At 44.4% G+C, this 17,261-nt stretch overlaps 1 protein-coding gene across 1 annotated transcript in view; it reads right to left on the bottom strand.

The window, feature by feature from the left end:
- Nucleotides 1–8,944: 8,944 nt before the first annotated feature.
- The window catches only part of PRDX4 (peroxiredoxin 4), a gene marked incomplete at its 5' end in the record, with an annotated part of 12,796 nt that continues 4,479 nt past the window's right edge, over nt 8,945–17,261 (bottom strand). The window contains 6 exons of the mRNA XM_084289315.1: nt 8,945–9,069; nt 10,421–10,455; nt 12,040–12,170; nt 13,211–13,333; nt 13,816–13,932; nt 15,000–15,140. Of these exons, the coding sequence (XP_084145441.1) occupies nt 9,019–9,069; nt 10,421–10,455; nt 12,040–12,170; nt 13,211–13,333; nt 13,816–13,932; nt 15,000–15,140 (598 nt within the window). The 3' untranslated portion in view covers nt 8,945–9,018. The remainder of the gene's footprint in view (nt 9,070–10,420; nt 10,456–12,039; nt 12,171–13,210; nt 13,334–13,815; nt 13,933–14,999; nt 15,141–17,261) is intronic.

Below are 17,261 nucleotides of genomic sequence, written 5' to 3'. Positions count from 1 at the left end.
CATTTCAGATCTCAGGTGAAAGCACGGGCAGAGCAGACCACTGTGTCTTCTGCAAGAGAGCATTGCAGATGGCCCTGCCCAGGGTATTTGAGTTAATTCGAGGTGGTTGTGATGCCAATCAGTATTTTTCAAAGTAGTGTCTCTAAATCAGATTCTTAGATTCAACTCTCTGCGCTGAAATTGGAAAGGGGCATGTTTTGAGCAGTGCTGGGGATGCTCAGTGCAACTTCAGTGGGTTTTGCTGGTGGTTTTTCCTTTCAGAAGATAACATTGCTTTTATTTGTTGCCTAAAAAATATTTAGGATTTCAATTTTGGTCCTGCTTGCACTTATTTGAAGCTCTTGATCCTACAGCTGGGCATGAAACTCTTCCAGGTATGCTAACAAGACCTTGGAAACCCTTAAACCAAGCAGTAGGCAAGAATGGGTTGTGCACATAGAAGACGGGTGGGTACCTACTGCCTCGGCACTTCATTACCATGAATGATTCCTTAGCCCATTCCTTACACGTGTTTAGAGGACTGAGGTCTTTAACCTTGGCACAGCTACACTGCTGTGCACCTAAATGTGCTATTTTCAAAGAAGCGTGCAGATCAGGATCTGTTTTTTTTCTCAGTAAACGTCTTGGTGCTGTTTTCTTTTCCTGGCTCAGGGTTCATACAGCTTTCCATGTCTGCTTTTGTTTGACGCTGTTGCTGCTGCTATCTGCTGTCGTGATACAACCTGTGGTTTTGTTCCTCTAAGCTGCTCCTCACCTGGCTCAGCAAGGCACTGTAGGCTGGAAAACATTTAAAATGCAGGTGATAAGTTATCTCTGTTTGTGTCTTGTTTGCTGGCTTGGTGTAACAAAGGTTCTTTCTGCCAGTACTCGGTGGGAACGAGTTGTCTTGCTAGAGAGGCAGGCGAAGTTTTACAGGTGTTGCTGGAGAGGAGGGCACAACTGCTACAGTGCAGGCACGTACATTGGGCTTGTTTTGTGCCTTGGGATTATGAACAGCCACGAGGCTGGGCCTGCATTAGTCGTGCTGCTGTTGCTTGGAGTTATTCGAGCACGTTGACATCTTCGGTGCTTCAGGGTTGCTGAAGGCTGTACTCAAAAGGCCGTAAGGTCCCTCTGCCCTGGGCGTGTGCTTAGGCAAGTACTCTCGGAGCTGAAGCAGCTGCCTCTGCCTCTCTCTGTGCAGTGAGGAATCTGGGCAGCTGGTCAACGCTGCTACTTCCCCTGGATCTAACGTACCATAACCAAGTGACTCTTTTCTAGCTTTAGTTTCTAGGGTGTGACCAAGCAGACAAGATTTTTGCTGAAATCAAGCAATCTATCCATAGCAGTCTGAGCTTAGATTCCTAAGTTTTGCTAAGTGTCGTGGTTTAACCCGACCGGCAGCTAAACACCACGCAGCCGTTCGCTCACCCTCCCCCCTCCCTCTCTGGGACGGGGGAGAGAAATGGAAAGTGAAGCCCGTGAGTTGAGATAAAGACAGTTTAATAAGACAGGAAAAAAAAAAAAATAATAATAACAAAAATAATAATAACAATAATAATAATGATGATACAATGGGGATAATACGAAAGTAATAATAGTATGTACAAACAAGTGATGCACAATGCAATTGCTCACCACCCGCTGACCGATGCCCAGCCTAACCCCGAGCAGTCCGGCCCCCTCCCCCCGGCTATCCACCCCTATATATTGTTTAGCATGACGTCAGATGGTATGGAATACCCCTTTGGCTAGTTTGGGTCACCTGTCCTGGGTCTGTCCCCTCCCAGCTCTTACTGCACCCCCCAGCCTGCCCGTTGGCAGGACAGAGCAAAGGCTGAGATGTCCTTGGCTTAGTGTAAGCACTGCTCTGCAACAATTAAAGCATCGGGGTGTTATCAGCACTCTTCTCATTCTAAGCCAAAACACAGCATTCCACCAGCTACTAGGAAGAAAATTAATTCTGTGCTAACTGAAACCAGGACATCTATCCACCCCTTATTCCATACCATTTATGTCATGCTCAGGTTACCCTCTTTTCCATACATTCTAATTAGTCACCTATAGTAATCATGGTAGTGATAACATACAGTATAATATACTATTTAACATGGTGCAATTCAGTTCATGGGCTATTCTCACCTAGTATTAAATCTCCTTGAGGTACACACCGGACCTCTCCGTTCTTTTGCATCACCCACCAAGTATATCCAGGTCCCTGAGCGAAAACAATTCCACGAATAGGTTTGCCTTTTCCTGAGGCAGGAGTAGCCCAGACTGTTTTACCCAGCATATTTTTTACATGCACTACAGGAACTTTATCCCCATCTACAGTACGTAACAGGTTTGATTGGGCAGGTCCAGCTCGGTTGGTAGATCCCCTAGTATTGACTAACCAGGTGGCCTTTGCCAAATGCGTATCCCAGTTTTTGAACGTCCCAGCGCCCATTGCTTTCAAGGTAGTCTTTAACAGGCCATTGTATCGTTCAACTTTCCCGGAGGCTGGTGCATGATAGGGGATGTGATACACCCATTCAATACCATGTTCTTTGGCCCAAGTGTCTATAAGGTTGTTTCGGAAGTGAGTCCCATTGTCTGATTCTATTCTTTCTGGGGTGCCATGTCGCCATAGGACTTGCTTTTCAAGGCCCAGGATGGTGTTCCGGGCGGTAGCATGAGGCACAGGATATGTTTCCAGCCATCCGGTGGTTGCTTCCACCATTGTAAGTACGTGGCGCTTGCCATTGCGAGTTTGAGGGAGTGTGATGTAATCAATCTGCCAGGCCTCTCCATATTTATATTTCAGCCATCGTCCTCCATACCAAAGAGGCTTTGACCGTTTGGCTTGCTTGATTGCAGCACATGTTTCACAGTCATGAATAACCTGTGCTATAGCGTCCATGGTCAAGTCCACCCCTCGATCACGAGCCCATCTGTATGTTGCATCTCTACCTTGATGGCCTGAGGTGTCATGGGCCCATCGGGCTATAAATAATTCACCTTTATGCTGCCAATCCAGGTCCACCTGAGCTACTTCAATCTTAGCAGCCTGATCCACCTGCTGGTTGTTTTGATGTTCTTCAGTAGCCCGATTCTTGGGCACATGAGCATCTACGTGGCGTACTTTCACAGCCAGGTTCTCTACCCGAGCAGCAATATCTTGCCACAATGCAGCAGCCCAGATAGGTTTGCCCCTACGCTGCCAGTTGTTTTGCTTCCATTGCTGTAACCATCCCCACAGGGCATTTGCTACCATCCATGAATCGGTGTAGAGATAGAGAACTGGCCATTTTTCTCGTTCAGCAATGTCTAAAGCCAGCTGAATGGCTTTCACTTCTGCAAACTGACTCGATTCACCTTCTCCCTCAGCAGCTTCTGCAACTCGTCGCGTAGGACTCCATACAGCAGCCTTCCATCTCCGATGCTTCCCCACAATACGACAGGACCCATCAGTGAACAGGGCATATTTCTTTTCATTCTCTGGCAACTGGTTGTACAGTGGGGCTTCTTCAGCACGACCCACCTCCTCCTCTGATGATATCCCAAAGTATTTGCCTTCTGGCCAGTCCATGATCACTTCCAATATTCCTGGGCGACTGGGGTTTCCTATTCGAGCCCGCTGAGTAATCAGTGCAACCCACTTGCTCCATGTAGCATCAGTTGCATGATGCGTAGAGGGGACCCTTCCCTTGAACATCCAGCCTAGTACCGGTAATCGGGGTGCTAGGAGGAGCTGCGCTTCAGTACCGACCACCTCCGAAGCAGATCGAACTCCTTCATATGCTGCCAATATCTCCTTTTCAGTTGGAGTATAGCGGGCCTCAGATCCTCTGTATCCCCGACTCCAAAACCCCAGAGGCCGACCTCGAGTTTCCCCAGGTTCTTTCTGCCAGAGGCTCCAGGTGGGGCCGTTCTCCCCGGCTGCAGTGTAGAGCACATTCTTTACATCTGGTCCTGTTCGAACTGGCCCAAGGGCTACTGCATGGACTATTTCCTGCTTGATTTGTTCAAAGGCTTGTCGTTGTTCAGGGCCCCATTCAAACTCATTCTTCTTGCGAGTTACTTGGTAGAGTGGGTTTACAATCAGACTGTAATTTGGGATGTGCATTCTCCAAAACCCCACAACACCTAGGAAAGTCTGTGTTTCTTTTTTGTTAGTTGGTGGAGACATAGCTGTTATTTTGTTGATCACATCCATTGGGATTTGGCGACGTCCATCTTGCCATTTTATTCCTAAAAACTGGATCTCCCGTGCAGGTCCTTTGACTTTATTTTGTTTTATGGCAAAACCGGCTTTCAGAAGGATTTGGACTATTTTCTTCCCTTTCTCGAAAACTTCCTCTGCTGTGTCACCCCACACAATAATGTCATCGATGTACTGCAGGTGTTCAGGAGCTTCCCCCTGCTCTAGTGCAGACTGGATCAGCCCATGGCAAATGGTAGGGCTGTGTTTCCACCCCTGGGGCAGCCTATTCCAAGTATATTGGACTCCCCTCCAAGTGAAGGCAAATTGTGGCCTGCACTCTGCTGCTAGAGGGATGGAGAAAAATGCATTAGCGATATCAATTGTGGCGTACCACTTGGCTGCCTTCGATTCAAGTTCGTACTGAAGTTCCAGCATGTCCGGCACTGCAGCACTCAGTGGTGGCGTGACTTCGTTCAGGCCGCGATAGTCCACTGTTAGTCTCCACTCGCCATTAGACTTTCGCACTGGCCATATGGGACTATTGAAAGGTGAATGAGTCTTGCTGATCACTCCTTGGCTCTCCAATTGACGAATTAGCTTATGGATGGGAATCAGGGAGTCTCGGTTGGTGCGATATTGCCGCCGGTGCACAGTTGTGGTAGCAATTGGCCCTTGCTGTTCTTCGACCCTCAGCAACCCCACAACAGAGGGGTCCTCTGAGAGACCAGGCAAGGTAGATAATTGTTTAATGCCCTCTGTCTCTAAGGCAGCAATACCAAAAGCCCACCGGAACCCTTTTGGGTCCTTGCAGTATCCTCTTCTAAGATAGTCTATGCCAAGGATACATGGAGCATCCGGACCAGTCACAATGCGGTGCTTTTCCCACTCATTCCCAGTCAGACTCACTTCAGCCTCCAATACAGTCAACTGCTGAGATCCCCCTGTCACTCCACAAATATAGATGGGCTCTGGTCCTTTATAGCTCGATGGCATTACAGTACATTGTGCACCGGTGTCTACTAAAGCCTTATACTTCTGTGCGCGTGATGTGCCAGGCCATCGAATCCACACAGTCCAATAAACTCGATTGTCCCTTTCCTCCCCCTGGCTGGAGGCAGGGCCCCCCTAATCCTGGTCAGAATCTTCCTCGTTTCTGTGTTTGAAGGACTGTCTGCTGGAAGTTGGAGCAGCAAACTTTTCGGAGAATCCCTTTTTCCTGATTGTTTTCTTTTGCAACTCACGTACCCGTGCCTCTAGGGTCGCGGTAGATTTTCCATCCCACTTTCTCATGTCCTCTCCATGGTCTCGTAAGTAAAACCACAGGGTGGCACGGGATGAGTACCCACCATATCGTCTTCCTTGTGTGGGTGAACGCCTACCCCTGACAGCTGAGACACTGCTTTGTACAGGTGCGAAGGAGAATAATCTCTCTTCAAGTTGGTGAACCTTTTCAGAAAGTTTCTCCCAAGTGTTCTCCTTTGGTCGGTGGGCACTGGTTGGTTCAGGTGGGGAGGACAATAGATTCTCTTCAAGTTGGTGAACCTTTTCAGAAAGTTTCTCCACAGCTGAGACGCAGGCCTGTAAGGAAGAGGAGAGACTTTCTTCGTACTGCCGGAGTTGTTTAGCCGCTTCACCCACTGTGGGTTCCTCATCCTCTTTCCAGGCCATTATTGCCAATGAGCTGGCATATGATGATGGTGCACTCCGTACAAACTTCCGCCACATGGGTCGTGTACACTTGACTTCATCTGGATCTGTGGATGTTTGATTGAGGTCTGGATCCTCATAAATCACTTCCCGTACGGCTAATTCCCTCAGGTACTGGATTCCCTTCTCCATAGTGGTCCACTTGCCTGGTAGACATAAAATATCTTCCTTGAAGGGATACCTTTCCCTCACAGCTGAGAGGAGACGCCTCCAGAGGCTGGTGGGTCGTGCTCCATCTGCAATTGCTTTGTCAATGCCGGCGTCTCGAGCAAGGGATCCCAGCCGCTTGGCTTCCCTGCCGTCTAATTCCACACAATTGGCTCCAGAGTCCCAGCACCGGAGCAGCCAGGTGACAAGCTGCTCACCTATACAGCGACCAAAATCTTTTCGCACATCTCGTAGCTCGCGCTCGTTTAGGCTTCGGGTAGTTACTGTTGCTCTTTCGGCATCCTCATCTTCCTCCTCCTGAATCCTTGACGGCCCAGCGTCGTCATCATCTTCGTCATCTCTATACTTAGTTTTGGCAGAAGCCTTACCTGGATTGGCAGAAGACTCTCTGCGTTCTAAACGACTTGAATTTCTGTACCATATTTTCACCTTCTCTACAGGGGCAGCTTGCACTGCTACTGCTCGTTTCTCTGACTTTGTTACAGGGTCTGCCACAGGGGTTGGAATGCCCTCTGCAGGGTCAACTTGCACTGCTACAGCTCGTTTCTCTGACACGGCCACAGGAGCTGGAGCGGCTACAGGAGCTGGAGCAGTTGCAGGAACCGGAGCTGTAGCGGCTACAGGAGCTGGAGCTGGAGCTGGAGCAGTTGCAGGAGCTGGGACTGGAGCAGCAGTAGGAGCTGGAGCTGGAGCGGCTTCAGGAGCTGGAGCTGGAGCGGCTTCAGGAGCTGGGACTGGAGCAGTTGCAGGAACTGGGACTGGAGTAGAGGCCGGAGCTGGAACTGGAGCGACTGCAGGAACTGGGACTGGAGCAGCTGCAGGAGCTGGAGCTGGAGCGGCTTCAGGAGCTGGAGCTGGAGCAGTTGCAGGAACTGGGACTGGAGTAGCGGCCGGAGCTGGAACTGGAGCGACTGCAGGAACTGGGACTGGAGCAGCTGCAGGAGCTGGGACTGGAGCGGCTGCAGGAGCTGGGACTGGAGCGGCTGCAGGAGCTGGAGCTGGAGCGGCTGCAGGAGCTGGGACTGGAGCGGCTGCAGGAGCTGGGACTGGAGCGGCTGCAGGAGCTGGGACTGGAGCGGCTGCAGGAGCTGGGACTGGAGCGGCTGCAGGAGCTGGAGCTGGAGCAGTTGCAGGAACTGGGACTGGAGTAGCTGCAGAATCCACCGTAGGGGTCACAGTGGCCGTTGGATCTGTCACAGGGTTTGGAGTGGCCGCAGGGTCTGTCACTAAGTTGACAGCAGTATCAATGGCAGCTCGATAGGCATGAGCCAGGCCCCAGCACGTTACAATGATTTGTGTTACTTTGGAACTGCCAGAATCATTACACCTTTTTTTCAAGCATTCTGCCAGTTTTTGAGGATTTTGCCATTGTTCAGGGGTGAATTTCCAACACACTGGGGGTGCCAACTGCTCTAGATGCCTGCCCATATCCACCCATACTCCCTGCCACCCACAACTATACTGCCTCCGGGCAGATCTCCGGATGAGCTTCATAAGTAGTTGTTTAACTTTAAGCAGAATCTGAAGTGCATTCATGAGGCAGAACAACAAGACTATGGTATTCTGAGTATTCCAGAAATATTCAATATCTTGGAGAGCTATTGTGACAAGCTCAGGGGATAAGAGGGTGGTGAAGGAGGAAGGCAGAGTGACCCAGGAGGATACAGGGGTGGTGAAGGAGAAAGGGAGAGTAAGCAAGTAAGGAAAAATATCCTCCCCTTTCCCCTCCACAGATTGACTCTCTAATGGAGAAAAACAATAGGTATAATTGCTAATAGTTCCCAAGATGCTGTTTCCAAAGTACAGAGTCCACGATGTTACTGAGTATAAATACCAAGTTAGAGTCATGACCAGATATCTTATCGTCTCATAAGCCATTGCTATAACACTTAGTACCATAATGGTCTGAAACCAGGGCCCGGAGAGGAGAAACAACACTACAGAGAGCAAATACGGAAAATAATGTACTATAATACTCAATTTGGAAAACAGGCGCAGCAGAGTTGTGATTAAAGCAATCAGCATCATGACAAGTGACTATTAAGCAGGTCTAATCCTTACACCAATTTTAGTTTAACACACTCTGATCAGATCTGCCGTTATCTCAACCTTTCGGGCCCCACGTTGGGCGCCAAAAAGACTGTCGTGGTTTAACCCGACCGGCAGCTAAACACCACGCAGCCGTTCGCTCACCCTCCCCCCTCCCTCTCTGGGACGGGGGAGAGAAATGGAAAGTGAAGCCCGTGAGTTGAGATAAAGACAGTTTAATAAGACAGGAAAAAAAAAAAAAAAATAATAACAAAAATAATAATAACAATAATAATAATGATGATACAATGGGGATAATACGAAAGTAATAATAGTATGTACAAACAAGTGATGCACAATGCAATTGCTCACCACCCGCTGACCGATGCCCAGCCTAACCCCGAGCAGTCCGGCCCCCTCCCCCCGGCTAGCCACCCCTATATATTGTTTAGCATGACGTCAGATGGTATGGAATACCCCTTTGGCTAGTTTGGGTCACCTGTCCTGGGTCTGTCCCCTCCCAGCTCTTACTGCACCCCCCAGCCTGCCCGTTGGCAGGACAGAGCAAAGGCTGAGATGTCCTTGGCTTAGTGTAAGCACTGCTCTGCAACAATTAAAGCATCGGGGTGTTATCAGCACTCTTCTCATTCTAAGCCAAAACACAGCATTCCACCAGCTACTAGGAAGAAAATTAATTCTGTGCTAACTGAAACCAGGACACTAAGAAAAATAACTTTTGGGAAAACCAAGTACCTAACCAAAACTTACGGGGAGAACACGTACCTCATAGGAATAACTAATGAAGTATCTGTGCTTCAAGCAGGTTAGACTTGTACTTGAGCAACTAGAGTTATATATTAATCAAACTCACAAAAGTTAACAAAATTAAGGAAATTTTATTGGCAAAAATCAAGTTGAATGTGACCTATGTAATTCAAGAGAACTGAACTTCAGTTTAGTTTATCAAAATACTTCAGTTTTCCGGCTGGATCTGGAATTATCTGTGCAAGAAACAAAAAGGGAAGTGTTAGCCTAAAAACAAACCCATGCAAATGCAACAAATCGTGAAACCAGAACAGCACAATATTTCAAAAGATGATGCCAAGACCAACCCACAAGCAACACACGGAAGAGTAATTTATCATTTGACCTGATATTAGATTACTGTTCATCTTTAAAGACACCTAACAGCAGTAGCAGAAATATTTAATTAACTGGGGGAAGAAGAGAGTGCAGCCTCCCAAAGGAAGAGTTTTGGCAGATGAGAGCAAATACCTCTATGTCGCTTGCCCCCAGAACAAGGTATTTTAATAAACTAGTATCTGTAATCAAGTGCCTTAGAATTTACTTACAGTTCTTCCCTTGGCCACCACACTCTCATGGCTTCCTCTGGTTTGATCTAATTAAATCAAACACATTTACAAGGCATGGCTACATCTTTGAGAAAGTGGTTCTGAACTACGCTGCTGTTTAAGTTATCTGCATCTTTTGCAAAGAGGAGAAAGAGAACTGCCTATGTATTATTTGGTAATCTGTGGTTATGGAGGGCAGAACTTTTCAGTGCCAGATTGTGTCTTTCTATGAGGTCAGCAAGCCCTCTTTCACCTTATGCTCTTAATATTCAGCTTTGTCCACTAAGACAATCTTCTGCTGGCTTTAAAGAGGTGACTCCAATCTTCCTGGAAAATTTTCATATCCAGTAAAGAAACGTTCCTGGTTTTATTATCAATTAAAATGCTCACTACTCTCCTTAGTTGGAGGCTGCTGGGACCTGCTTTTTGTTGAGACAGCCCTGAAACAACAATGCTCAGTCATCACCAGACAATTCAGAAGAAAGCCACATTCTCAAATGAATGACCATGATCTCATCTCAACTAGGCAGCTCAGACCTCTAGTAAAAGCTTCGTTATTCTGCTGAGGCTTGACCCAAGCGCAGAGAAGACAAATGAGTTCAACGGGTGTTTATCTGAACCTCAGCTCTTCTGCTTGTGTTCACTCATAGGCGAGTACTGAGAGAGGCAGAAGAGCTCCTGCACAGCAAAGCAGTGCTCTCTGCTGGAGCTGTGATAGTAGCACACTGTCTCTGTCAGACACGAAAGCAGCCTGTGAGCTTGCATCATTTTTCCTGGGGAGTGCCTAGGATCCACAGTGACTCCACAGAACCAACAATTTGTATGGTCAAATAACTGGAAGCAGGAGCTTCCAACTTCCACTCAAGCTTTAACCATAACGTTGTGAGTCAACTTACTTCGTCTTATTGAATGTTGCAAAGAGTTTGGACTTGATTTTAGTGGAAGCGATAATTGTGTGTTTTCCAAGAATACATGCATTTAAGTATCAAAAGTGACTTACTGTTTCACTGCCAGGTTTCCAACCAGCAGGGCAAACTGGAAGAAAAAAAAAAAAAAAGATAGTTTATAAGAATAACACACTTAAATTTTGCACTCAGTAAAGTTATAGACACTTCCCCTTCTGAACTTGAAGTAAAACAGCACCAAGTGTCAGATTTAAGTATCTGCCACTAATAGATACACAGTTTTTGTTATACAAGGGATGGTGTCAGTACCAGTCCATGACTGATACCCCCTAGCACTTCTGTTAACTGAAAGCTGCCCATTTCTGGGTGGATGGCTGTACCTTGGTTTAATTCTTAGGCTGTTTTAGACAAGGCACTGGGAAAATAGCATCTAAAATGCTGTCTGGACATGAAAGTTTCATGATAAAGTTCAGGTAACTACACAGAGACCTATCCACCTTTCTCAGTTCCGAGTTCCCAGAAGAGACTGAGTGATTTTATTTGAAACCCTGTTAAGGAGCAAAGGGATTACAGCATGCAGTTCACACGCAATGTGACTAAATGCTCTGTGACCATCCGTGCAGTTGCACGTCTATTCAGAAGTCTCCTTGTGAGGCTTTAGCCCAATGGGTTCTGTAGTATTACACTGCTTTAAGGTGTGCTATCAGACAAAAAACATACAACAAATCAGGAACTGTGAAGAACTTTTTCTCCTGTTTTGTGCAAAGAATCCAGTAAAACCTCTAGGGAGGCTCTCAGCATTCATGCAGAAGCTACAAAGTTTTCATGAACAGGTGGAAAAAATGATATCCTGGACAACACACTGCACAAGATTCTCTAAGACAGCTTTGTATCTAAATAAGAGACTCAATTTCCTTACTCAAGTACACACATCCTAAGTATCAGCATTTAGCTGTTAAAATTCTGTACAGTCAAGCGTAACAATGATTTGTACCTTCAGATAAAGGTACTTCTAAATACCAAGTGAAACTGAGTTAAAATGGAGGTTAAGCTGCTGAATCTGTGTATTAATAGTTAAACAAATGTTCTAACTGATGTATTTGTTTAAATGTATTATTTCAAAAAATCTGAGAAGTTTATCCTATGCCTGAACTGTAGTGGGGGAATACAGCCAGCTGTACTTGAGACAGAGTAATGACAAGGCAGTGAAAGCTTCTTTGTCAGGGGAAAATGATCACGTAGTGCTTGTAAAGAACACAGGAATGGCAGTCTAACACAGCAACACCGTGTTTCTTGATGTGAAGCACCCTCAGTTATTTGTCACAGACCATCAACAAATGATACAGGACAAGGACTGCCTGCATCTCAGTTCTTTGAGGATGTCAGAACATACTGAAATATTTGGCCTGGTTCTTCAGGGCATGGTGTTTTAAGAGCTTTCTGCTTTTGACATGTAGCACACAATGCCTCTGTTCAGGCTGGGGAATGCTTTATGCTCTGAGTTCACATAGATGTGAAGCAAAATGAAAATTACTACACTAGAAACAGCCTATGAGGGAACAAGTACCACAGAATCTCGTCGCAGGACAACCAAACCACTTCAGTTTGTAAAGCTAGTCTCTAATGCTCATGAGTAACCTTCTTCCAAAAGCTACAAAGACAGCTTTCAGGGTAAGTAAAAGTATCTTCAACTTGAAAGAATTTAAAAGAGCACCTTCTCCATGTTTGTCTGTGTACTGGAATGCCTGTACCAAACGGAGAGTTTCATCCACTGATCTCCCAACGGGCAGGTCGTTCATGGTGATCTGTCGAAGGATTCTCTTATCATCAATTATGAAAAGGCCTCTGTTGAAAAAACAAATATTTTTTTTTCGGTAGGAAACATAACTAATTACATTGTTTTTTCAAACACTTCTATGTCTGCTGGATGGGAAGAATTTGATCCCTGCAAGTCCTATACAATACCCACCTCCTTAGAATACTACTGACCCACTGTTCTCTACCTGGGCTATTAGAGGAGCTGAGGGCAAATTAAAAACAAACAGGTACTTTCATGCAGAATGTAAAACTAAACTTTGGCAGGCTCTGCCAGGGGATGTTGCAGATGCTATGGTGTCAGGCAGTTCTCAAAAGGAATTGATCAAGTTTACAAAAGATACAATTTTTAGAGCTGTTAGTTACCAGCAGTCTTGGCTCCTCTTGGCTTGACTTGGGAAGTCCCTGAATAACAGCAATTCTGGAGAATTCTCGCTGCATGCTTGCCTTGCCCTTGCATCTGCTGATATGCCCCCTGTTTTGATTCATTACAGCTTTTTTTTTTTTTTTTTTTTTTTTTTTTTTTTTTTTTTTTGTGTTCTTGAGTACTTATTTTGTTTCTGGGCAAGAATTCTCAAGTCAAAACCGCTCTTGCTTTGTGACAGTACCACATTCTGGTGCTGCATAGCTCGTCAACAAAGAAGTATGCCTGCATCTGTGGGGGGTTACTATGACCCCAATCAGACTGCTGAGTCCTCCTTTTTTCAAGAATTAAAGGAAGACTTCATATGAAAGTTCCTTAACACAAATTACTTTCTTTGTATGAAGATATAGATAACCGGCATGATGTGTTATTGTGACATTTAGACTGTGTAAATGGGAAGGTAAGCTCTTTTGTATGTATATGCTGCAAGTTAGTGGTAGGCTTGCCAATATACCATAAAGAGGAGCTTGAAGTGCTCACAGTGCAAGATCACGGGATGTGCTATTGCACACACCCACAAAAAACACTTTGATATTAATATATATCGCTCAATGGAGAGCATTAAAGAGAAATTCCAAAAGCATCTTTAGATATGAAACAGTAAGTGCTACCCCAAAGCAACACGAACTGTAACCAAGTGAAATACCTAAGGGTATGCCCTTGGTCTTCCAGATATACACCGTAATCCTTTGAAATTTGGTGCGTCAAATCCGAAAGAAGGGGAATCTTCATAGGTCCAAGTCCTCCTTGTTTTCTTGGAGTATTAATCCTTTGAAAGAAATGAGATACAGATGTATTCTTCATAAAGACTTATGTTCTGTACACTAAATTAAGTAAAAAACAGAACAGTACAGACAGAAGGATTTTGTGCAAGTAACAATTCTCTTTTTTGCTCAGCACACACGGAAGATGAATGCTATCTATGGTTCAGTAGATCTTCTGCAGTATTTAGCCATATCTACTAATAAAGGCCTCTTTCTACTCAACCGTATTTGCTTTATACCAGTGTAGTCCAACATACTAATGGATTGGGAGAATGCAACTCACTTTTACAGAGACTGGAATCCTTATCTCTTTTTTTGTATTTGACGTATTTTGGAGTGGAACATGACATATTTCAAGCAATGCATATTAAACAGGCTTCAAAGATAGAGGTACTTTTCACACACTAGAGTTAACAGAGGACACAGTTCCTCAGCTCAGATGAACCCATGAATAATTTTTAGTAAAAGACAAGTGTAAGATACATACCATGCTAAGTGAGTGAACTTTGAGTCCACAGAACATGCTACTACTTCGGTATTTATTGCTCTGAATTCTTCAATTCTGTCACTGAAGGCGATTATCTCAGTAGGACATACAAATGTACTAGATAATTTAAAAGAAAATACAGTCAAAATTTCATGATCATCTAGTAGGTTCTCAGCTTAACTAATAAGTTGCTTTTTCAAAGCAGTTAATTTTTTTAAGTAAAAAAAAAAAAAGAGCAGTGTATTTATCAGAAATATTTCAGCCTTTACTTATCTTTTTAATGCTTCAATTATTTACCAAAATGCTGCCTGACAAGTTTTCCAGTCGGATTCTAGCTTTGATACAGTGTATTACTGAATATTAGAAACCTACAGTCAGTCAGTTTGCAGTCTGGATAATAAGTGTTCTTATAGTTACTTTCATTTAGACTTCATGAATATTAAGGGGCTGAATTTAAGCACAACATGCCAAGTTTTTCAGAGGAATATATTGGTAACTTCTTGTTACAGCATACACCTGCAGATATTGTCTATTTTGATTTGAAATTTTTCCACTATAGAAGAAATAAAGTGGTAAAAAATCACAATTTCTAGGGCTTTGAAACTAAGGGCCAGGAGGCAAGTTACTCCTCTATATAAAAGCAAGCTAGTTATGCATCTTTGTCACTATACTGCTTCCTTTTTTCATTTTGTGGGAAAGAACGGGATTGTTTCGCAGAAAGTAGAAATGTTTTCACTCAGCCAGTGGACTTACTGCATTCCAAATAAAGGGGAGTAATGTTAAATGTTCGTAGGATGTTATGGGATGAACTTAAAGGGAAAACACTATCTCTTAACATCCTAGACGTAATCTGGAAAATCCCGATGGGATGCTCTCCTTTGTTTGCAGCAGCGACTTACAGCACAGTATGAAACATAGAGGTTGCCTACTGGGTACTACAGACTGCAGGTTTTTTTATATGGAGACACAAAGCAGTGGACACACTAGTATGACAATATCGTGTTGCAATTTTACCAACGCACAATGAAAATACAAATGCAAATAATGCATTTTCTTCTATCACTCCCTTTTTCTTTTCCAAATCCTTTCCAAACAGAAAAGACCCCCCCCAAAAAAAGATAAAAAGGGATGAATTATCGGTCTACTGTAGGTGCACTTGATTTGTCCACTCAGGTCATACTTACAAGTCAAGAGGATAGAAGAAGAACACAAGATATTTTCCTTCATAATCGGTTAATTTCAGCTCTTTAAACTCTCCATTAATGACTGCTGTTCCTTCCCAGTAAGGTGCTGGCTTGGAGACTGGAATACAAAGAACATTCAAATTACAGTCAGAGTACAAAGCACATGTTCAAACAAAGCTGCTTATTAGCCAGCTCATGCACAAGGATGACAGTTCTTTCCTTTGCTTGAAAAACAACCTACCACACACAATTACAGAAACAAACTTTCTTTAGAAAGTTCAAAGCTGACAGAGGTTACAGAATGATGAAGACCTGTACATTTAAGTATGCAGGGAAAGCAATTAATTGGACTTACTCGTGCTATATATGAGCCTTCTGAATCACTCACACAATTGCATAACCAAGGCCACACAAACATTATCTCTGCATATTTAACAAACCACATGTTCACTAGCAGCTCATGACAGAACATCTGTCAGACTGAAGGAGAAACTCTTTTAGATTTCAGGAAACTACATTATTTTTGTCTGAATAACTGGTGTGAAACAGAAGCGTAAGATGGTCTAAATTCATATTGTTACTCTTTAGAGCAATACTCTTTAGCCATGAAAAACTACTTGCAATTCAAGTCCACATGAAAATACACGCTACAACATGTTTAGAAGCAAATGCCTGAAAATGCAGTATATGTTAAATTACAACTCCTAAGCAAATTGTGTCTTGAAGATGGCTGTATTAAAAGAAATCAAATTAAAACTGATGAAAGGTATTTACTATTCTTACTGAAAGGGATTAACCTTGAATTTTAAAATATTAGAAATTATTCTGATAGGTACTATTTTCAATGTGAATTCTGAGACAAATGTAGGGTACGCTGGAGATATAAGGTCCAACCCAACTGATCTGAGTATACTTGTGATGTCAAGGACATTGACATGCAGCCCCAGGAAACTATTTTGCTGTTGAGAAAAATATACGGAATCTTAATTATTATCTAGATGATAACTACATTGTTAGTTGTTTTTTCTCAGGCAACCCACAGCTGCAAAATATAGTTAGAGGGTATATACAATAAAGATCGCAAAAAAAAAAACAACCCAAAACATCAGACACAGCCATGCCTGTAAGTGGTAACAGTCTTTGTAGGTTTCACTTTGTATAACCTACAAGGGATACAGTAATGCAAGTACAGAAAATCAGTAGCCATGACTGATACTTTCAGTTTACTTTGAATTTTTTTTTAAAGAAACGTTCTTCCTCTTGACTCTTCTGTAGAATTCTTTCTATCGTATACCAAGCTCAGGACTTCTCTCCAATGCCTTTTTATTGAGTCTCTGTAGGTAAGGGACAATTTTCAAGTGAAAGCTGGTATTGATATCTGAGTTATTTAGAGCTTTTCAGAAGTGTTTCAAGTATGTCGTTCTTTAAAAAAAAACAGCCACCCCAATCATATCACGTTGTAGGATATGACTGAAGGTCAGCTAACCTTCAGATATGGAAGAAGGCAGCAGGGAAACTAAACTTGCTGTATTTTGAGATTTTTTTTAAAATTAAATACTTTTTTTTTTCTTTAAAAATAGTTGTCGGGGATACTGTAATAACTTGTATTACAAAGGGAGGAAAAAAAAACAAACAATGTTGGTTACACAGATCTTGACTGCTTTTTCTCATTGCATCTCTCAGCAAACATTTAAAATGGAAGTTATGTCCCGGCTTGGTGCAGGGAAAGGCCTTAAAACCTTACAGCTGTTGGGCATCTCTCCCCTCCCTGCTCCACACAACTGGGCTCTCCACGGGCAGAGGTGTCCCTGCACACTATTACCCTGCACCTCCAGCAAAGCTGCTTGCACCTGCACCTGCCGCAGAGCAATTAACCCGTGTAGGCACAGAAGCGATGAACCAACCCCAGCGATGGCCGTGAGCTGTCCTGCTGTCTAATTAGCAGCAATTTTGCTGCTGTGGGGAGGTGTAACCCGCCTGCCCTCTGCCTGTGTGCCCTCACGGCGCTGCCATGTGCAGGCGGTGCAGCACAGCGTCTCCCTGAGGCACGGCGTGCCTGAGGTGACCTTTCGCTACTTCGCCTCGCTTCCTAACACCCCTCCCTTAACCCGCCGACCCTTCTGTGAAGGCAGGCCTCGGGGACGACCCGTTAAACGCCACATCAGCCCTCCCCGTGCCACGACAGAGCCGCGGGGCGGGACACAAAATGCTCCCGGCGGGACCCCGGGCTCGGGGCGCCCCGCCCCGGGCGCTCAGCCTGAC

This window comes from Netta rufina (assembly GCF_964035555.1).
Source record: "Netta rufina genome assembly, chromosome: 1".
In the NCBI taxonomy this organism is placed as follows: Eukaryota; Metazoa; Chordata; class Aves; order Anseriformes; family Anatidae; genus Netta; species Netta rufina.
This window is presented reverse-complemented; position numbering and strand designations above follow the sequence as displayed.